Raw genomic sequence first — 22,949 nt, 5'->3', positions numbered from 1 at the left:
AACACACACACACACTACACACACATACACATACACAAAACACACACACACACACAAAACACACACACCTAACAACGTATGTATGTATGTGCCTGCCCACTGGTGGCTGCAGCATCGTGGAGGCCAACAACAACCAGCCCCCCCTGACCTACCGACGGTTCCAATCCATCCTGACCAGCCTCCCCCCTCCCCCCTCCCCCCTGGACCCTGTCACCCCACACACCGTGTGCCACACCCGCACGCCTGTCTCTGACAACCATGACGACAAGTTTGGTGTTCCTAGCCTGGAGGAATTAGGTCAGTGATTCTGATTGTTGGTCTCTTTGTATTTGTATTTGTATTTGTATTTCTTTTTATCACAACAGATTTCTCTGTGTGAAATTCGGGCTGCTCTCCCCAGGGAGAGCGCGTCGCTACACTACAGCGCCACCCATTTTTTTTGTATTTTTTCCTGCGTGCAGGTTTTTTTTTTTCCTGTCGAAGTGGATTTTTCTACAGAATTTTGCCAGGAACAACCCTTTTGTTGCTGTGGGTTCTTTTATGTGTGCTAAGTGCATGCTGCACACAAGACCTCAGTTTATCGGCTCATCCGAATGACTACCGTCCAGACCACCACTCAAGGTCTAGTGGAGGGGGAGTGTTTGTGTGTGTCTTTGTGTATATGGAGAAAAGTTGTTAGAGATTTTAACAGATTTTATGTTTATGAGAATTTGTCATGTTAAAATCGGAACCGTCATATTTTCCCCCTGTTCTCCACCACTCATGTCTGCATTGTATTTCACTTTGTTCAGTGAAAAAGATGCTGATTTTATTTTCAGGATTTGATACAGACGTTTTTTGTTTTTTTTTCGGGGTTTGGTACAGACTGTTTAGGTCCAGCCAAATTTTGTGGTGGGATGTTTTCACAATACTCCACTTTATTAGAGGAAAAAGATGTTGATTTTTTCAGGGTTTAGTGCAGACTGTTTAGGTCCAGCCAAATTTTGTGGTGGGATGTTTTCACAATACTCCACTTTATTAGAGGAAAAAGATGTTGATTTTTTCAGGGTTTGGTGCAGACTGTTTAGGTCCAGCCAAATTTTGTGGTGGGATGTTTTCACGATACTCCACTTTATTAGAGGAAAAAGATGTTGATTTTTTCAGGGTTTAGTGCAGACTGTGTGACTCCAGTCTGATTATGTGATGGGATGTTTGTGCTGTACTCCACTTCATTACAGGGAAAAAAATGTTGTTTTTTTCAGGGTTTGGTGCAGACTGTGTGACTCCAGTCTGATTATGTGATGGGATGTTTGTGCTGTACTCCACTTCATTACAGGAAAAAAATGTTTTTTTCAGGGTTTGATGCAGACTGTTTGGGTCCAGCCAAATTTTGTGGTGGGGAGTCGGAGGCGCTGGCCAGAATATATCGTCACCTGGAGAGAAAGGTAGACGGGTGGTGGGGGAGGGGAGCAAGGGGTTTGGGATGTAGGGCAGACTGTGTGTGTGTGTGTGTGTGTGTGTTTGTGCTTGTGGACAGTGTTTGTGTGTCTGAGTGTGTGTGCTTGTGGACAGTGTTTGTGTCTGAATGTTTGTGCTTGTAGACAGTGTTTGTGTCTGAATGTTTGTGCTTGTAGACAGCGTTTGTGTCTGAATGTTTGTTTCTTGTGGACAGTGTGTCCACTCTCATTTGAAGATTTATGGCAATGTTGTAGTTAAAATGGCACAGCTACTTCTTTGTTCATACCTGTCGAAAGTGTTGTGTCTGTTTAAACCTGATGCATGTTTTCTGCCTTTTCTCTTTGTTCGTTTTTGTCAGCGGGGCGGGGGGAAGGGGGGGGTGTTTTGGTGCCCCAGAATTTGGGACATCATTTTGTTTCGTGTATTCCAATAATGATGATGGCGATGCTGCTGCTGCTGCCATGGGGGAGGGGGGAGGTCCGTTTTGGTTGGGGACTGCTGGACAAGGCTGTACCCCTATCATTGCCCCTGTGTCATCTCGGCCAAGAGGTACATGCAGCCACGGTGTCGGTCAGGAAATTTGAGCATCGTTCCCAAAGATGCATCCGTGGAGTGGATGATGCTTGGTTATGTGGTCCCAGTTGTCCCTTTTTGATTTCAGAGTACATTCATCTTTGGGTAAGAGCTGGCTGTGTGAGCAAACCCTCCCCTCCCCCCACACCCCAACACCCCCCTCCTGCCCACATCTGATTGGAATTGAACCCATGTTGTCCCAGTGGGCAGTCCGCAACGCTGACCACTTTACCACGGTGTATGGTTGTTCTAGTCATATATATATATATATGTGTGTGTGTGTGTGTGTGTGTATTAAAAAAAAAAAAAAAATTTTTTTTCTTTTCTTTTTCTTTTCTTTTCAGGCCTGGGTTGCCAGTTTTGAGCGGCCAAAGATGAGCCCGCAGTCGCTGTTCCCCAGTCAGACAGGACTGAGTCCTTACCTGCGCTTCGGTTGTCTCTCTCCACGTCTCTTCTACTGGAAGCTGACGGAACTCTACAAAAAGGTTGGTGCTTCTTCCGTCTGTGGCGTTCACTGCGGCGCTGCTGGCTTCATGCTTGGTTGACTCACCTGTCTGGTCTTCTCCATGGTCACTGTCTGGTCTCCGTGATTGTGAGGTCTTCTCCCCAAGTCACTGTCTGGTCTCCGTCATTGTGAGGTCTTCTCCCCAAGTCACTGTCTGGTCTCTGTCATTGTGAGTTCTTCTTTCCAAGTCACTGTCTGGTCTCCGTCATTGTGAGGTCTTCTCCCCAAGTCACTGTCTGGTCTCTGTCATTGTGAGGTCTTCTCCCCAAGTCACTGTCTGGTCTCCGTCATTGTGAGGTCTTCTCTCTTTTCCCCAAGTCACTGTCTGGTCTCCGTCATTGTGAGGTCTTCTCCCCAAGTCACTGTCTGGTCTCTGTCATTGTGAGGTCTTCTCTCTTCTCCCCAAGTCACTGTCTGGTCTCCGTCATTGTGAGGTCTTCTCTCTTCTCCCCAAGTCACTGTCTGGTCTCCGTCATTGTGAGGTCTTCTCCCCAAGTCACTGTCTGGTCTCCGTCATTGTGAGGTCTTCTCTCTTCTCCCCAAGTCACTGTCTGGTCTCCGTCATTGTGTGGTCTTCTCTCTTCTCCCCAAGTCACTGTCTGGTCTCCGTCATTGTGAGGTCTTCTCTCTTCTCCCCAAGTCACTGTCTGGTCTCTGTCATTGTGAGGTCTTCTCCCCAAGTCACTGTCTGGTCTCCGTCATTGTGTGGTCTTCTCTCTTCTCCCCAAGTCACTGTCTGGTCTCCGTCATTGTGAGGTCTTCTCTCTTCTCCCCAAGTCACTGTCTGGTCTCCGTCATTGTGAGGTCTTCTCTCTTCTCCCCAAGTCACTGTCTGGTCTCCGTCATTGTGAGGTCTTCTCTCTTCTCCCCAAGTCACTGTCTGGTCTCCGTCATTGTGAGGTCTTCTCTCTTCTCCCCAAGTCACTGTCTGGTCTCTGTCATTGTGTGGTCTTCTCCCCAAGTCACTGTCTGGTCTCCGTCATTGTGAGGTCTTCTCTCTTCTCCCCAAGTCACTGTCTGGTCTCCGTCATTGTGAGGTCTTCTCTCTTCTCCCCAAGTCACTGTCTGGTCTCCGTCATTGTGAGGTCTTCTCCCCAAGTCACTGTCTGGTCTCTGTCATTGTGAGGTCTTCTCTCTTCTCCCCAAGTCACTGTCTGGTCTCTGTCATTGTGAGGTCTTCTCTCTTCTCCTCAAGTCACTGTCTGGTCTCCGTCATTGTGAGGTCTTCTCTCTTCTCCCCAAGTCACTGTCTGGTCTCCGTCATTGTGAGGTCTTCTCTCTTCTCCCCAAGTCACTGTCTGGTCTCCGTCATTGTGAGGTCTTCTCTCTTCTCCCCAAGTCACTGTCTGGTCTCCGTCATTGTGAGGTCTTCTCTCTTCTCCCCAAGTCACTGTCTGGTCTCCGTCATTGTGAGGTCTTCTCCCCAAGTCACTGTCTGGTCTCTGTCATTGTGAGGTCTTCTCTCTTCTCCCCAAGTCACTGTCTGGTCTCCGTCATTGTGAGGTCTTCTCTCTTCTCCCCAAGTCACTGTCTGGTCTCCGTCATTGTGAGGTCTTCTCTCTTCTCCCCAAGTCACTGTCTGGTCTCTGTCATTGTGAGGTCTTCTCCCCAAGTCACTGTCTGGTCTCCGTCATTGTGTGGTCTTCTCTCTTCTCCCCAAGTCACTGTCTGGTCTCCGTCATTGTGAGGTCTTCTCTCTTCTCCCCAAGTCACTGTCTGGTCTCCGTCATTGTGAGGTCTTCTCTCTTCTCCCCAAGTCACTGTCTGGTCTCCGTCATTGTGAGGTCTTCTCTCTTCTCCCCAAGTCACTGTCTGGTCTCCGTCATTGTGAGGTCTTCTCTCTTCTCCCCAAGTCACTGTCTGGTCTCTGTCATTGTGTGGTCTTCTCCCCAAGTCACTGTCTGGTCTCCGTCATTGTGAGGTCTTCTCTCTTCTCCCCAAGTCACTGTCTGGTCTCCGTCATTGTGAGGTCTTCTCTCTTCTCCCCAAGTCACTGTCTGGTCTCCGTCATTGTGAGGTCTTCTCCCCAAGTCACTGTCTGGTCTCTGTCATTGTGAGGTCTTCTCTCTTCTCCCCAAGTCACTGTCTGGTCTCTGTCATTGTGAGGTCTTCTCTCTTCTCCCCAAGTCACTGTCTGGTCTCCGTCATTGTGAGGTCTTCTCTCTTCTCCCCAAGTCACTGTCTGGTCTCCGTCATTGTGAGGTCTTCTCTCTTCTCCCCAAGTCACTGTCTGGTCTCTGTCATTGTGAGGTCTTCTCTCTTCTCCCCAAGTCACTGTCTGGTCTCCGTCATTGTGAGGTCTTCTCTCTTCTCCCCAAGTCACTGTCTGGTCTCCGTCATTGTGAGGTCTTCTCTCTTCTCCCCAAGTCACTGTCTGGTCTCCGTCATTGTGAGGTCTTCTCCCCAAGTCACTGTCTGGTCTCTGTCATTGTGAGGTCTTCTCTCTTCTCCCCAAGTCACTGTCTGGTCTCCGTCATTGTGAGGTCTTCTCCCCAAGTCACTGTCTGGTCTCTGTCATTGTGAGGTCTTCTCTCTTCTCCCCAAGTCACTGTCTGGTCTCCGTCATTGTGAGGTCTTCTCTCTTCTCCCCAAGTCACTGTCTGGTCTCCGTCATTGTGAGGTCTTCTCTCTTCTCCCCAAGTCACTGTCTGGTCTCCGTCATTGTGTGGTCTTCTCTCTTCTCCCCAAGTCACTGTCTGGCACATGTTGTGTGTTGTACAGGTGAAGAAAGGGCAGGATGATGTCATCAGGTGTCTGTTGTGTGTTGTTGTACAGGTGAAGAAAGGGCAGGATGATGTCATCAGGTGTCTGTTGTGTGTTGTTGTACAGGTGAAGAAAGGGCAGGATGATGTCATCAGGTGTCTGTTGTGTGTTGTTGTCCAGGTGAAGAAAGGGCAGGATGATGTCATCAGGTGTCTGTTGTGTGTTGTACAGGTGAAGAAAGGGCAGGATGATGTCATCAGGTGTCTGTTGTGTGTTGTTGTACAGGTGAAGAAAGGGCAGGATGATGTCATCAGGTGTCTGTTGTGTTGTTGTACAGGTGAAGAAAGGGCAGGATGATGTGAAGAAAGGGCAGGATGATGTCATCAGGTGTCTGTTGTGTTGTTGTACAGGTGAAGAAAGGGCAGGATGATGTCATCAGGTGTCTGTTGTGTTGTTGTACAGGTGAAGAAAGGGCAGGATGATGTCATCAGGTGTCTGTTGTGTTGTTGTACAGGTGAAGAAAGGGCAGGATGATGTCATCAGGTGTCTGTTGTGTGTTGTTGTACAGGTGAAGAAAGGGCAGGAGCCCCCCTTGGCTCTGCACGGACAGCTGCTGTGGCGTGAGTTCTTTTACTGCGCGGCCACCAACAACCCGCACTTTGACCGAATGCTGGGCAACAGCATGTGTGTTCAGATCCCCTGGGACCACAACCCTGAGGCCCTGGCCAAGTGGGCTGAGGTATCTGGTTCTCTCTCTTGGCCGTGGGGGTGTGGGTTGGTGGGTTGTTTTGGTGTGTGTGTGTGTGTGCATGTGTGTGTGTGTGTGTACATGTGTGTGTGTGTGTGCGTGTGCATGTGAGCGTGTGTGTGTGTGTGCGTGTGTGTGTGTGTGTGCGCGCACACGTGTGTGTGTGCGTGTGTGTGCACATGTGTGTGTGTGCATGTGTGTGTGTGTGTGTGTGTGAATTTTTTTCACGTTCATCTATGTTGTGTTGGTGTAATGTGTACAACAGTGTGTTGTGGTGCTGTGATGCGTACAACAGTGTGTTGTGGTGCAGAGACGCGTACAACAGTGTGTTGTGGTGCTGTGACGGGTACAGCAGTGTGTTGTGGTGTTGTGACGCGTACAGCAGTGTGTTGTGGTGCTGTGACGCGTACAGCAGTGTGTTGTGGTGCTGTGACGCGTACAACAGTGTGCTGTGGTGCTGTGATGGGTACAACAGTGTGTTGTGGTGCTGTGATGTGTACAGAAGTGTGTTGTGTTGGTGTAACGTGTACAACAGTGTGTTGTGGTGCTGTGACGTGTACAACAGTGTGTAGCATGTCGTGTTGATGCAGGGACAGACGGGGTTCCCCTGGATCGACGCCATCATGGTTCAGCTGAAGAGGGAGGGGTGGATCCATCATCTGGCGCGTCATGCCGTAGCCTGCTTCCTCACACGGGGAGATCTCTGGATTTCCTGGGAGGAGGGCATGAAGGTGACTGTGTGTGTGTGTGTGTGTGTGTGTGAGAGTGAGTGAGTGTGTGTGTGTGTGTGTGTGTGTGTGTGTGTGTCCAGGTGTTTGGTCAACTGTGTGTGTCCTGATGTTTGATGAACTGTATGTGTCTATGTGTGTGATGAACATGAACTATGTGATCAGGTGTTCGATGAAATGGATATCCAGGTGTTTGGTGAACTGTGTATCCAGGTGTATGACGAACTGTGTGTGTCCAGGTGTTTGATGATGATGAAATGGATATCCAGGTGTTTGGTGAACTGTGTATCCAGGTGTATGATGAACTGTATGTGTCTAGGTGTTTGATGATGATGAAATGGATATCCAGGTGTTTGATAAACTGTGTTTTAATTACACATACTTAACCATGACCCAACTAGCAGTTTTATTTGTTTTTCCTATCGAAGTGGATTTTTTCTACAGAATTTTGCCAGGAACAACCCTTTCATTGCCTTGGGTTCTTTTACGTGCGCTAAGTACATGCTGCACACAGGACCTCCAGATCACCACTCAAGGTCCAGTGGAGGGGGAGAAAATATTGGCGGCTGAGCCGTGATTCGAACCAGCACGCTCAGATTCTTGTTTCCTAGGCGGAACGCGTTACCTCCAAGCCATCACTCCACATGTATGACGAACGTTGTGTGTGCAGGTGTTCGATGAACTGTTGCTGGACGTGGACTGGAGCGTGAACGCCGGCACGTGGATGTGGCTGTCGTGCAGCGCCTTCTTCCAGCAGTTCTTCCACTGCTACTGTCCTGTCAACTTCGGCAAGAGAGCCGATCCCACTGGGGACTTTGTCAGGTGCTGCTCCCCCCCGCCCCCCCACCCCACCCCTCTCACAAACCTTCCCATTTCCCAAGGAGGCGTCGCTGCTCTCGAATGGAGACATCCATACACACTGCACGTCTCCTAGGCAGATGGTTGACTGGTAGCATGACCTAACGCGTTTAGTCAGGCCTTGACTGCGTGCGTATATATCTGTGTCCCCTGCCAGAGTGGCATTCTTCTGCAGAACGCTGCCAGAGGACAACACTTACGTTGCCATGGGTTCTTTTCCAGTGCGCCAAGTGAGTGCTGCACATGGGACCTTGGTTTATTGTCTCATCTGAATGAGTGCATGTTGGGTACATGCTAATTTTTTTTCCCAAAGTTGGGGCGAAGGGTGAGGCTAGGATTTGAATCCAGTCCCTCGAGGACACTGTGTTGGCAGATAAGAGTCTTGAGGCCAGACACGGTAGTGAAATTTTGACCAAAATCATGGTTTTTTGTGATTTTCGTTTTTTCGCATAATTTGCTTCTTCAACATCTAATCTTTATAGTCCGTTTCACCTGGGTACTATATTCACTTAAATAAAGCTTCAAACAGCATCAGCATGTGTGATTTCTTGTGAGTACAAGCACATCTCTTTCTTTTCCTGTTTTCTCAGTTTTGTGTTTTGTCCTTGTAATACCATTTTTCAGAATGCTAATGCTCAAAAACTTTAAAAGATAGCATGTTCAAACTTGGTACTTTTTTTCTTTATGTATTCATCTTTATTATAGTGCAGTGGTTTGTATAGTACTAGTAAAAGAATGAATATACACTCATTTGAAAAAAATTATGTCAAGGAATTTATACACATTTCAACAAAAAAATAATAATAAATGTATTTATTCAAATTCCAAAATACCACTGCACTATAATAAAGAACAAATACAAATAAATCAAATAAAACAAACAGAAATAACATATCTATAAAGGTTCCGAAGTTCTAAGCTTTTTATTTTTTTGTTTGTCGGCCATTTTGGATTCGTTTCCACGGAAACTGTCATGACAAATTGCACAAAATGACCTTTTTAGACATGTTTAGTCCAATATCTTTGCATACCACTTTCACAGAAAGCCATAAACTTCAAGTTTATTTCATTCGTTTTTGTACTACCGTGTCTGGCCTTAACCGTGCTGTCGCCTCCCCTCTCAGAGAGAATGGCTTTGGATGCTGAAATAAGGAACAATTGGATGAATGAAGCTGTATTATGCTTTATTGTATGGTATTGCACTGTATTGTATGATACGGCATTGTACCATGCAGTGTAGTGTAGTGGTAGTAACAGTATAGTATAGTATTGTATTGTGTAGTATTGTGTTGTGTATAGTGTAGTGTAGTATAGTATAGCGTAGCATAGCATAGCATGGCATGGCACAGTAAGGTGTATGGTATTGTATTGTACTGTTCATGGTATTGTATTGTACTGTTCTGCATTGTATTGTATTGCAGTACATTGTACTGTGCTGTATCATATATTATTGTATTGTATCACACTGTATTGCATTGCATTGCATTGTACTGTGCTTTCCTGTACTGTACTGTACTATACTGTACTGTACCTGTCGTGTATTGTATTGTATTACACTTGATACAGTATTCAGTGAGAGTGAAGAGTGAGGTGTGTGCACAGACACTACCTGCCGGTGCTGACCTACATCTCCACACAGTACAGCTGTTGTGTTGTGTTGTCCTCAAAGCCTGTGACATAGACATCGCTTCCTGGGAAACTGATGCCCTTGACCGCTCTCGCTGGAGGATGCTGTGCTCTAGTGGCATAAAGATGTTTGAAAACAAGAGAACGCTGGCCATTAAGGAGAAGCGTGAGCGAAGGAAGCAGGGCTCATCTTCTGGAGACGTTTTCCCTTGCAACACCTGTGGGAAGTACTGTGCATCCAGAATCGGCCTCTTCTCCCATATGAGGACACGCACCGACAGATAAGCCTGCCTGCCTACTCATCCGTCGATCCAACGGGAGACTTCATATTGTATTCTATTGTACTGTATTGTGTTGTGTTATATTGTATTGTATTGTATTGTATTGTATTGTGCAGACACTATCTACCAGTGCTGAAGTACATTCCCACAGAGTACATTTATTGTCTTGTCTTGTATTGTGATGTGCTGTGCTGCGTTGCGTTGCGTTGTATAGCATTGTCTTGTGTTGTTTTGTATTGTGTTGTATTGTATTGTATTGTGATGTACTATATTCTGTTGTATTGTGTTGTGGTGTATTGTGTTGTTATTATATTGTATTGTGATGTATTATAGTGTATTGTGATGTGATCATGTATTGTGCTGTGTTGTATTGTATTGTATCATATTGTATTGTATTGTATTGTGATGTACTATATTGTGTTGCATTGTGTTGTATTGTGTTGTTATTATATTGTATTGTGATGTATTATATTGTATTGTGATGTAATCATGTGTTGTATTGTATTGTATTGTATTGTGCAGACACTACCTGCCAGTCCTGAAGTACATCCCCACCCAGTACATCTACGAGCCCTGGACGGCCCCGGAGGCGGTGCAGAAGGCGGCCAGGTGTATTGTGGGAAAGGACTACCCCCTGCCCATGGTGGACCACGCGCGGGTCAGCCACATCAACATGGAGCGCATGCGACAGGTGTACAAGACGCTGCTCCTCTCCTCCTCGGGTGGGTATGCCTGTCACTGTCTGCTCTACCTGTCTGTCACTGTCTGCTCTACCTGTCTGCTCTACCTGTCTGTCACTGTCTGGTCTACCTGTCTGCTCTACCTGTCTGTCACTGTCTGCTCTACCTGTCTGTCACTGTCTGGTCTACCTGTCTGCTCTACCTGTCTGTCACTGTCTGCTCTACCTGTCTGTCACTGTCTGCTCTACCTGTCTGCTCTACCTGTCTGTCACTGTCTGCTCTACCTGTCTGCTCTACCTGTCTGTCACTGTCTGCTCTACCTGTCTGCTCTACCTGTCTGTCACTGTCTGCTCTACCTGTCTGCTCTACCTGTCTGTCACTGTCTGCTCTACCTGTCTGCTCTACCTGTCTGTCACTGTCTGGTCTACCTGTCTGCTCTACCTGTCTGTCACTGTCTGCTCTACCTGTCTGCTCTACCTGTCTGTCACTGTCTGCTCTACCTGTCTGCTCTACCTGTCTGTCACTGTCTGCTCTACCTGTCTGCTCTACCTGTCTGTCACTGTCTGCTCTACCTGTCTGCTCTACCTGTCTGTCACTGTCTGCTCTACCTGTCTGCTCTACCTGTCTGTCACTGTCTGCTCTACCTGTCTGCTCTACCTGTCTGTCACTGTCTGGTCTACCTGTCTGTCACTGTCTGCTCTACCTGTCTGCTCTACCTGTCTGTCACTGTCTGCTCTACCTGTCTGTCACTGTCTGCTCTACCTGTCTGCTCTACCTGTCTGTCACTGTCTGCTCTACCTGTCTGTCACTGTCTGCTCTACCTGTCTGCTCTACCTGTCTGTCACTGTCTGCTCTACCTGTCTGCTCTACCTGTCTGTCACTGTCTGCTCTACCTGTCTGTCACTGTCTGCTCTACCTGTCTGCTCTACCTGTCTGTCACTGTCTGGTCTACCTGTCTGCTCTACCTGTCTGTCACTGTCTGCTCTACCTGTCTGCTCTACCTGTCTGTCACTGTCTGCTCTACCTGTCTGTCACTGTCTGGTCTACCTGTCTGCTCTACCTGTCTGTCACTGTCTGCTCTACCTGTCTGTCACTGTCTGGTCTACCTGTCTGCTCTACCTGTCTGTCACTGTCTACTCTACCTGTCTGCTCTACCTGTCTGTCACTGTCTGGTCTACCTGTCTGTCACTGTCTGCTCTACCTGTCTGCTCTACCTGTCTGTCACTGTCTGCTCTACCTGTCTGTCACTGTCTGCTCTACCTGTCTGCTCTACCTGTCTGTCACTGTCTGCTCTACCTGTCTGCTCTACCTGTCTGTCACTGTCTGCTCTACCTGTCTGCTCTACCTGTCTGTCACTGTCTGCTCTACCTGTCTGTCACTGTCTGCTCTACCTGTCTGTCACTGTCTGCTCTACCTGTCTGTCACTGTCTGCTCTACCTGTCTGCTCTACCTGTCTGTCACTGTCTGCTCTACCTGTCTGTCACTGTCTGCTCTACCTGTCTGCTCTACCTGTCTGTCACTGTCTGCTCTACCTGTCTGTCACTGTCTGCTCTACCTGTCTGTCTGTCTGTCACTGTCTGTCTGTCTGTCACTGTCTTGTCTACCTGTCTGTCACTGTCTGCTCTACCTGTCTGTCTGTCCGGTCTACCTGTCTGTCACTGTCTGTCTGTCTGTCACTGTCTGCTCTACCTGTCTGTCTGTCTGTCACTGTCTGCTCTACCTGCCTGTCTGTCACTGTCTGCTCTACCTGTCTGTCTGTCTGTCACTGTCTGGTCTACCTGTCTGTCTGTCTGTCTGTCACTGTCTGCTCTACCTGTCTGTCACTGTCTGTCACTGTCTGCTCAACCTGTCTGTCTGTCTGTCACTGGTCTACCTGTCTGTCTGTCACTGTCTGGTCTACCTGTCTGTCTGTCTGTCACTGTCTGTCTGTCTGTCACTGTCTGCTCTACCTGTCTGTTTCCCTTGCAGTGAAACCGGTCAAACTTGTCAAGTTACATAACATCATGCAAAACTATCACTCAGTTTGAGTTTGAAATTGGATTGATGAATTTAAAAACTTTTTTTTTAGCAATTTGTTTCTGAAACAGCTACACATAGTTTTCAGTCGGAATGTTCAGTTGATGTGTTTACTGTTTGGATGTATGTGCTTCATGCCTCCAAACAGGATTAATGCAATCTTAAATCGTGAATCTTGTGTTTTGACAGTGTGTGTGTGTGTGTGTGCATGTGTGTGTGTGTGTGTGTGTGTGTGTGTGTGTGTGTGTGTGTGTGTGTGTAGATATTTTCAGTGTGGTGGTGAATACCGCAGACTGACCATGATGTGTGCTCTTCCTTTCAGTCTCTGGTTTCAAGCGCATGCTGGATCTTCCCAAAGTTCCCAAGAGTAAGTCATCACACCAAACAAACAAAACAAAAGAAAGAAACAAACAGCAACAACAACAACAACAAAAACCCTACCCCCCCAAAAAAAAACAAACAAACCCAAAAGTGAAACTCCGATATGTGATATTCACAAGATTGTTTTGTAACCCCCCCCTCCAAAAAAAAGCCCCAAAAGTGAAACTCTGATATGTGATATTCACAATATTGTTTTGTAACCTCCCCCCCCCCCCCCAAAAAAAAAAAAAACCCCCAAAAGTGAAACTCTGATATGTGATATTCACAAGATTGTTTTGTACCCCCCCCTCCCCCCCGCCCCCCCCAAAAAAAAAACCCAAAGTGAAACTAATATGTGATATTCACAAGATTGTTTTGTAAACCCCCCCACCAAAAAAAAACCACCCCCAAAGTGAAACTCCGATATGTGATATTCACAAGATTGTTTTGTAAGCCCCCCCCCCACCCACCCCACCCCCAAAAAATACCCCCAAAAAACAACAACCCAAAAGTGAAACTCCGATAAGTGATATTCACAAGATTGTTTTGTACCCCCCCCCACCCCCTACCCCCCCAAAAAAAGAAAAAAGATGTAAGTCACAAAAGCATGCTTTGTGACCAAATAAAAGGAAGTTTTTATCCCAAAATAGATGTAAAGTAAACAAAAAAGATAATCATTTATCAACATAAATGTGTGCTCAATTACTGTTGTTCCTATGACTCATGAATACACAGTGAGTGAGTCTGTATTTGTACTGTTTCAGTTCTGTGTGCGTCCATTTTTGTGCGTCTTTGATTTGCCTTATGATGTGCTGGTGTGGCTATGTTATGTAATGGTGTGCCTATAATCTGGTTGTGTGGCTACATGATGTGGTGTGGCTGCATGGCATGACTGCATGGTGGTGTGGCTACATGATGTGGTGTGGCTATATGATGTGGTGTGGCAGCTATATATGGTGTGGCTATATGATGTGGTGTGGCTACATGATGTGGCTATGATGTGGTGTGGCTACATGATGTAGCTATATATGATGTGTGGTATGGCGATGTGATGTGGCTACATGATGTGATGTGGCTACATGATGTGGTGTGGCTATATATCGTGTGGCTACATGGTGTGACTGAATGGTTGTGTGGCTATATGATGTGGCTATGTGATGTGGCTATATGGAGGTGTGGCTACATGATGTGGCTATATGATGTGGTGTGGCTATATGATGTGGCTGCAGAGAGGTGTGGCTACATGATATGTGGCTACATGATGTGGCTGTATGATGTGTGGCAACATGGAGGTGTGGCTAAGTATATGATGTGGTGTGGCTACATGATGTGGCTATATGATGTGGTGTGGCTACATGACGTGGCTATATGATGTGGTGTGGCTACATGATGTGTGGCTACATCATGTGGCTATATGGTTTGGTGTGGCTACGTGGGGGTGTGGCTAAGTATATGATGTGGTGTGGCTACAAGACGCGGCTATATGACATGACTACATGGGGGGGGTGTTGTGTTGCAGTGGACATGTTCTACATGAAGGCCAGCATGCTTGGCAACACATCGTCTGATGAAGACCGCGACCAGACCTCCGTCATCCGCAGGGTGCAGTCAGACCGCGCCTCCTGCACCCAGTGAACACGCCACCCCACCCTTTCTGCTTCACACACATATGCACACACACACACACACACACAGAGTTACACACACACACACACATACACACACAGAGATACACACACAGATACACACACACACACACAGACATAGACACACACACACAGTTACACACACACACACACACACACACACACACAGATACACACACACACACACACACACACAGATACACATACAAACACAGATAGATACATGCCCACTGATATCAAAGATTGATGAAAGCTTACAGATGGGCCGGCAGCAGAGTAAGAACTGTATATTGAACGGTTTCTCCACTGCCATGGGAATTCATTTCAGTCTTTTCCGAAGAGCTGTGACTCTCAAACTTGGAGGAAAGATTGTGCTGGCTCTTAGTGCTGTAGCCTTGAGGGCCGGTTGGCCTTTGAGGAACCATCCCAACGCCAACTGTCCTAAAACCCTCTTGGCCAAGAGAGTGGGGATGTAACATGGGCAAGACACTTTACACTGTTATCGAATTCTGGCCCAGATAGCTAGGACAGCAGTTGCCTCCTCTGCTGTTTTGATGTCATGACAGACTGTCGTACAAATCACAAGCGGTCGTGATGATGACGTGTGGGACAGAAGTCATGATTACGGTGTGTGGGACGGCAGATATGGTGATGATGTGGAGGGACAGGAGAACTCAATTGGGTGGCGTGGGGGAGGAGGAGACAGTGTCACGGACAAGAGATCCCAGCAGTGAGGGAGGGGGGTGGACATCTTCACTCGTCTGTTTCTGCTGGACATCGGGTCACTGACTTGTGCCGGAGCACACAGCAGCTTTGTGTGTGTGTGTGTATGTGAGGTGCGGAAACGGTGTGAGAGACAGAGAGAGACAGACAGGGGCCCCCCATGTCCGTTGTGTCAGCATTTTGTGACCACCCACTCCTCTTACCCTTCTCCTTGTAAAGTCATTTGTTTACAGATCTTGAAGACAGCATCCACTCAAAGCTGACAGTGTCAGTTCATCAGATGTATTGTTGTCAGTGTCTGTTCATCGGAGATATTTCCGTCTATCTGTGTTCATCTAAGATATGATATCCCCATAGTTGTCAGTGTCTGTTCATCAGAGATATTTCCCTCACGGCTGTCTGTGTTCATCTGAGGTATGATATCCCCATGGTTGTATGTGTTCATCAGAGATATATTCATCACAGCTGTGTGTGTTTATCTTAGATACTATGTCCTGATAGCTGTCAGTGTGATGAAATCAGAGATATGATTTCCCCATAGCTGTCAGTGTGATGAAGTCAGAGATATGATTTCCCCATAGCTGTCAGTGTGATGAAATCAGAGATATGATTTCCCCATAGCTGTCAGTGTGATGAAGTCAGAGATATATCCACATAGCTATCAGTGTGAGTTGATTAGAGATGTGATGTCAGTGTGTGTTGATCTGTTATGTGATGTCAGTGTGCGTTGATCAGAGATGTGATGTCAGTGTGCGTTGATCAGAGATGTGATGTCCCCATAGATATCAGTGTGTGTTGATCAGAGATGTGATGTCAGTGTGCGTTGATCAGAGATGTGATGTCCCCATAGATATCAGTGTGTGTTGATCAGAGATGTGATGTCAGTGTGTATTGATCAGAGATGTGATGTCAGTGTGCGTTGATCAGAGATGTGATGTCCCCATAGATATCAGTGTGTGTTGATCAGAGATGTGATATCCCCATAGATGTCAGTGTGAGTTGATTAGAGATGTGATGTCAGTGTGTTTTGATCAGTTATGTGATATCCCCATAGATGTCAGTGTGCGTTGATCAGAGATGTGACATCCCCATAGATGTCAGTGTGCGTTGATCAGAGATGTGACATCCCCATAGATGTCAGTGTGCGTTGATCAGAGATGTGATGTCTCCATAGATGTCAGTGTGTTGATCAGAGATGTGATGTCCCCATAGATGTCAGTGTGCGTTGATCAGAGATGTGATGTCCCCATAGATGTCAGTGTACGTTGATCAGAGATGTGATGTCCCCATAGATGTCAGTGTGTGTTGATCAGAGATGTGATGTCATTGTGTGTTGATCAGAGATGTGATGTCTCCATAGATGTCAGTGTGTTGATCAGAGATGTGATGTCCCCATAAATGTCAGTGTGTGTTGATCAGAGATGTGATGTCAGTGTGTGTTGATCAGAGATGTGATGTCTCCATAGATGTCAGTGTGTTGATCAGAGATGTGATGTCCCCATAGATGTCAGTGTGTTGATCAGAGATGTGATGTCTCCATAGATGTCAGTGTGTTGATCAGAGATGTGATGTCCCCATAGATGTCAGTGTGTGTTGATCAGAGATGTGATGTCAGTGTGTGTTGATCAGAGATGTGATGTCAGTGTGCGTTGATCAGAGATGTGATGTCTCCATAGATGTCAGTGTGTTGATCAGAGATGTGATGTCCCCATAGATGTCAGTGTGTGTTGATCAGAGATGTGATGTCAGTGTGTGTTGATCAGAGATGTGATGTCCCCATAAATGTCAGTGTGTGTTGATCAGAGATGTGATGTCTGTCAAAGATATATCTCCAACAGTTGTTGGTGTGTCAATCAGGGATACATTGTCATTCACAATATTCAGTTTTCAGTGTGTTGGTGAGTGATAGATCCTGGCACTTGAGGGGTCAAAAGGCAAAGGTCGTGGGTCACTCAAACTACAAGCATTTAACAATATGAAACTCAAATGTGTGATGTCTGTTCCAGCCTGAAACTGTCCCCAAGTGAGAGTTGAGCATTATGTGTGTGAGTGTGTGTAAGCTTGTGTGTGTGTGTGGCAACTTCCTTCAGTACCCCACAACACACTTCTGAAGCTCTGTGTGTGTACGTGTGTACGTGTGTGACTATGACTGTGAGTGTGTGTGTGTACATGTGCGATGCTCTGTACATTCATGGACAAAAGGAGATTGCGATAGTTTGCACTGTGAGCTATATGTAAGTGTGTGTGTGTGTGTGTTCTCTGTATATTCATTGAAAATGAAAGTGCAATTCAACACTACTGTTACTGTAATTATTGTAAATGTGTATATTATGTGCAAGAATGGATATGAATCTCTCTCTGTATATAATATACATGAGTGTGTGTGTGTGTGTTTGTGTGTGTGTGTGACTGGATGAAGAAGAAGACATACTTTGTTATGTACTATACATTTTAATCATGAGAATACAATTGTGGATGTACATATTTTGTCTATGGCATTGGCAGCCCAGATATTTGTTGTTGTAAAGGCATACCTCATGTAACTGTTTTAGGTCAAAGACTACAATGTTGTGCTATGTGTCTGTTGCAATGTTTTTGGTATCATTTTAAATTTTATCTGGTAGTTGTAAAAGAAAGAAGAATTATCAACAGAAACAAATGAACTCTGTGTGTGTGTGTGTGTGTGTGTGTGTGTGTGTGTGTGTGTGTACATTTTCTTTGCATTCCTGTTGACTGCCGTGCTCCAAGTCGATTGTTGTTGTATAATTCAATGATTCATTGTTGAAGAGTCAGTGGAGAGAGGAGAGGGGGTTGTCAGAAGATGGAGGGAGTGCAGAAGGTGAACGACTTGTTTTGAAACATCAAAGTATTAGTGGTTTTGTGTGTGTGTGTGTGTGTGGAAGTAACGGCAGTGTGAGCTGACTGTAAGGGTGAGTGGAATAATAGACAGGAACCAGTGGAGAGGTGTCGGCACACAGTGTGGTGGTCAGGACTGTGAATGGTGCTAGGAGGAGGGGGGGGGGGGGGGGGGGGGGTAGGGGGGGCTGGGGCCGGGGCCAGGGCGGGGCCTAAGGGACAGGGGACACACACTTCACCACCCCTTGCAGGGGAGGGTTGTGACCATTGATCATGGAAACAGGTCTGTTGTTTGCTTTATTATTGCTGTTGGTATTTCGGAGGTACTGTATCTTTTCATTTCCTTCCTCTCAACTTCCCCCCCCCACCCTCCCCCCCACCAGACACAGTGTTGTACAATGTTCAAGGAGAAAGGCGTGTTGTACTCAACTGCATCGTGTTGCATTTCTCTTTTCTATTTGCAGGTGTGTGTTTGTGTTCATGTAAGTTGTGTTGTTGTTTTTTTCCCCGTGTTACCATTTCGTCTCCAACAGAATACATGAGTGCAAAGAGAGTATGAGGTGTGAGGGCGTTTGTATGATGATCTGGGGTGTGAGTGTGTTTGTTTCTGTTAGTTCATATGTGTGTGTATGTGTACGCGCGCGCCCATTACTAGCTCAAATTAGACGGGGAAAACTGTAGTATATGTAAGTGTAACATTTCCAAAACATGGCTGAAAATATTTAAACAAAGTTGTACAAACTATATTGATGGTTTATCTGTCAGGATGATTATATGTACATCAGGATCTGTTGGGAGTTAAAACAAGAATTATACCAGGGATCTGCAAGGGCAGTTGAAAAATGGCTCTATCGGGAGTTATACCATACTGTCAGGGGAGATAACAAAATGACCAGGCTCTATCAGGAGTTATACCATACTGTCAGGGGAGATAACAAAATGACCGGGCTATCAGGAGTTATACCATACTGTCAGGGGAGATAACAAAATGACCAGGCTATCACGAGTTATACCATATTGTCAGGGGAGATAACAAAATGACCAGGCTCTATCAGGAGTTATACCATACTGTCAGGGGAGATAACAAAATGACCAGGCTCTCAGGAGTTATACCATACTGTCAGGGGAGATAACAAAATGACCAGGCTCTCAGGAGTTATACCATACTGTCAGGGGAGATAACAAAATGACCAGGCTCTATCAGGAGTTATACCATACTGTCAGGGGAGATAACAAAATGACCAGGCTCTATCAGGAGTTATACCATACTGTCAGGGGAGATAACAAAATGACCAGGCTATCAGGAGTTATACCATACTGTCAGGGGAGATAAAAAATGACCCTATCAGGAGTTTACACCCTGGGAGATAACAAAATGACCAGGCTCTATCAGGAGTTATACCATACTGTCAGGGGAGATAACAAAATGACTGGGCTATCAGGAGTTATACCATATTGTCAGGGGAGATAACAAAATGACCAGGCTCTATCAGGAGTTACACCATACTGTCAGGGGAGATAACAAAATGACTGGACTATCAGGAGTTATACCATACTGTCAGGGGAGATAACAAAATGACCAGGCTATCAGGAGTTATACCATACTGTCAGGGGAGTTAACCCAGGCTGTCTGGAAGCAGTATGAATGCTACAAAGCAGTGTGTGTGTGTGTGGGGGGGGGGGGGGGTCCAAAAACAGTGCGTGTGGTCCAAAATAATGCATTTCGGATGGTACAAAAATTGGGCGTATCATCCAAAAACTGTGTGCGTGCTCCAAAAGCAGTGAGGACAGTCCAAAAAAAAAGCAGTGTAACCTTGTATCTGGATGGCCAAACCAGTCTTCCACTCGGCCTCTCAGTCCTGTGTGGATGGTGCCAGCAGGACAGGGCGGGCACGATGGATTGTGGACAGACATCTGATAAACGCTGACTGCCGTTCACTTCAAAACATCACTGTTCCTTCTTGAAGACCTCCTGTTTTCTTTTGGGTTGATAGGGTTCAGTATCAAGCTGGTTTGATTGGATCAGCCTTAATGACTAACTGTGAATAAAATAAAATGCCTGCCAAATGTGCTGCTGGTGTGTGTGTGTGTGTGTGTTTGCATATGTTGTGTGTGTAGTGTGGTGGTGGGGAGGGTGGTGGTGGTTAGCAATATGCGTATGTCGGTGTGTGATTCTATTTACTCTGTTTTTGTGAAGTGCCTATCCCCCATTTAGAGAACAAGTATTATTTCAATTAACATAACTTCTGGAACAGCCTCTGCAGGCAATTGTTCTTTTCAATGTTAGTTTTTGCAGTGTTTGTTTGGTGAAAGACTGATGGATATGTACTAGGCTAAAACAAATTATATGGTGTCAATCACCCAGAATGCCAATGGGGAAGTGTAACTCATGTAAAATGCATCTGTACTTGTATTAAACTTATAATTCTGCATTCCAACAAATTCCATCAGTCAGAATGGATACAATACAAGCAGGTCTAAAAGTGGCAATGAACAGTTCACCATCAGGCAGACCCTTTGATTACTGCCGCCAATCAGTCAACACAAGTGATGGATTGTAGAGACACCAGTCTGACAAACGGCAGATGTTTGCTGAACACACGCACTGTCACAACTTGCCAGAGGACAACTCATGTTGCCATGGGTTCTTTTTCAGTGCACCAAGTGCATGCTGCACTTGGACCTTGGTCTGTCATCACATCCAAATGACTCCATTTGATTTTCCTGTGGTGGTGGTGTGTCCATCGAGATCGATGATGACCATCGTTGTCATCCAGATGGGGGGAGGGTGGTGGTGGGGTGGGGGGAAGGATGCTCATGAATCTATCTGTGAGTGCGCAGATGGCTGAATAGTCCAATCTGCGCACGAAATGTTCGCTGACAGTTGGGGCAGACAAAGACAGGCATATCATTGTCAGGGAGCTTGTTTGCCCGTGACTTTCTGGCCTGCCTCTTCTCAACAGCTGCAGCAGTCCTGTTGGCCTCGCACAACCTGGCGCCTTTGTGCACAGCAGCGCGCCATTTGTCACGGTCCACTGCAGATTCCTCCCAGGAGTCAGGGTTGATATCTCTGAAGCGCTTCTTCTGACCTCCGTGTGATCTCTTCCCTTGTTGCAGCTCGCCATAGAAGAGCCTTTTGGGCAGCCGATGGTCTGGCATGCGCGCCACGTGTCCAGCCCAGCAAAGCTGGGACTGCATCAGGATGGTGAAGATGCTGGGAAGGGTGGCTTTTGCGAGCACCTCTGTGTCAGGGGTCTTGTCTTGCCACTTGATGTTCAGTAGCTTCCTGAGGCATGTTGTGTGGAAGTGGTTCAGCTTCTTGGCGTGTCGTTGGTACACTGTCCAAGTTTCGCAGGCGTACAGTAGTGTGGGGAGAACTACTGCTCTGTAGACCTTTAGCTTGGTCTCAAGACTAATGCCTCTTCTGTTCCAGACATTTGCATTGAGTCTACCAAAAGCTGCGCTTGCTCTTGCAATCCTGACGTTCACTTCATCGTCGATTGTCACATTTCGTGACAGTGTGCTGCCAAGGTATGTGAACCGCTCCACCGCCTGAGTCTCTGACCGTTGACTGTGATGTTGGGCTCAACGTAGGGTTTCCCTGGGGCTGGCTGATGGAGAACTTCAGTTTTCCTCGTGCTGATGGTAAGGCCGAAGTTCCTGCTGGCAGTGGCAAACTTGTCGACGCTGAGTTGCATGTCAGCTTCAGATCCAGCGTTGAGGGCACAATCATCAGCAAACAAAAAGTCTCTGATGATGTCTGTCATGACCTTCGTTTTTGCTTGAAGCCTTCTGAGGTTAAACAGCTTGCCATCTGTTCGGTACTTTAGGCCGATTCCAACGTCGCCATCTCTGAAGGCATCAGTAAGCATTGCAGAGAACATGAGGCTGAACAGCGTTGGAGCCAGGACGCAGCCTTGCTTGACACCATTTGTGACAGCAAAAGGAGCAGATGTTTCACCATTGTCCTGGACTCGAGCCTGCATGCCTTCATGGAATTGGCTGACCAAGGAAATAAATTTCCGAGGGCATCCATACTTGGCCATGATCTTCCACAGTCCCTCTCTACTCACGGTGTCGAAGGCCTTAGTGAGGTCGACATAGGTGGAGAACAGATCAGCATTTTGCTCCTGACATTTCTCTTGCAGCTGCCTTGCAGCAAACACCATGTCAGTGGTTCCGCGCTCTTTCCGGAATCCACATTGGCTCTCAGGCAAATGACCTTGGTCAAGGTGTGCTGTGAGGCGGTTAAGTAGGATCCTGGCAAGTATCTTGCCTGCGATGGAGAGCAGATTTCCTGTACAACTTGGGTGAAAGGTCAAGTCTGGGAACAGAGCCCAGACCCTCACAGACACTGTATTGGCAGATATTATCAGCATCTTAACCATTCCACCACCCTCCTCCTGGGTTCAGTTCTGGTTTTAGCATCTGGTGGAATAAAGGTGGGAGACTCTTCTGATCTTCCAGCTCAATGAATGTGAAGACCTGGTGCCTTCATCCCCTTGGATGTGCACCCCTAGCCCAAGTCAGTGCTCCGTGGGTTTGATGATCATACCCAACAAGGCCCCCCCAGCCCCCTCCCCGCCCCCTGGCCACTCTGAAAATGGAATATGGCTGCCTATATGACAGGATGAGAATGGTCAGACGAGAAAAAGCTCACTCTTAGATCTGTGTAGAATTGAACCTGGAACCCACAGCCCACGAGTACAGACAGACAGAACACACAGCCAGCAGTGCTGACCACTGCATCCACAATGACAACGCCCACAGGTGGGTATGCACTGTTTCACTGTTTGTAGTCATCAATGCCGTGTGGCTGATTTCACAGTCAATCATTGACACAGGCTGCTTCGCATCACACAATGCTATCTGACATCACATGCTCATCGGCGCTGTGGTTGATAACAAACAATCACTGGTACAGACAATAATCAATGTTGTGTGATCAATACCACACAATTAACAATGTTATGTGATTGATATCGTATAAAAATCAATGCTATGTGATTAATATCACACAATTATCAATGCTATGTGACTGATACATACAACACAATTAGCAATGCTGTGTCATCAACATCACACAATTAACATTGCTATGTAATTGTCATATAATTTTATCAATGCTATGTAATTAATATCACACAATTAACAATGCTATGTGACTGAAATCATACAATCATCAATCCCCTGTGGTCAATATATCGCA

The 22,949-nt window shown here is 46.5% G+C and overlaps 1 protein-coding gene across 1 annotated transcript in view; it reads left to right on the top strand.

Moving 5' to 3' along the window:
• The window catches only part of LOC143298379 (cryptochrome-1-like), a 28,149-nt gene extending 8,324 nt beyond the window's left edge, over window positions 1-19,825 (top strand). The window contains exons 4-12 of the mRNA XM_076611284.1: window positions 113-297; window positions 1,336-1,424; window positions 2,355-2,495; window positions 5,787-5,957; window positions 6,557-6,697; window positions 7,365-7,516; window positions 9,982-10,181; window positions 12,478-12,522; window positions 14,035-19,825. Of these exons, the coding sequence (XP_076467399.1) occupies window positions 113-297; window positions 1,336-1,424; window positions 2,355-2,495; window positions 5,787-5,957; window positions 6,557-6,697; window positions 7,365-7,516; window positions 9,982-10,181; window positions 12,478-12,522; window positions 14,035-14,150 (1,240 nt within the window). The 3' untranslated portion in view covers window positions 14,151-19,825. The remainder of the gene's footprint in view (window positions 1-112; window positions 298-1,335; window positions 1,425-2,354; window positions 2,496-5,786; window positions 5,958-6,556; window positions 6,698-7,364; window positions 7,517-9,981; window positions 10,182-12,477; window positions 12,523-14,034) is intronic.
• Window positions 19,826-22,949: the final 3,124 nt, after the last annotated feature.

This window comes from Babylonia areolata, chromosome 23 (assembly GCF_041734735.1).
Source record: "Babylonia areolata isolate BAREFJ2019XMU chromosome 23, ASM4173473v1, whole genome shotgun sequence".
In the NCBI taxonomy this organism is placed as follows: domain Eukaryota; kingdom Metazoa; phylum Mollusca; class Gastropoda; order Neogastropoda; family Buccinidae; genus Babylonia; species Babylonia areolata.
Note: the sequence above shows the minus strand (reverse complement) of the source record. Positions and strands in the feature narration are given on the sequence as shown.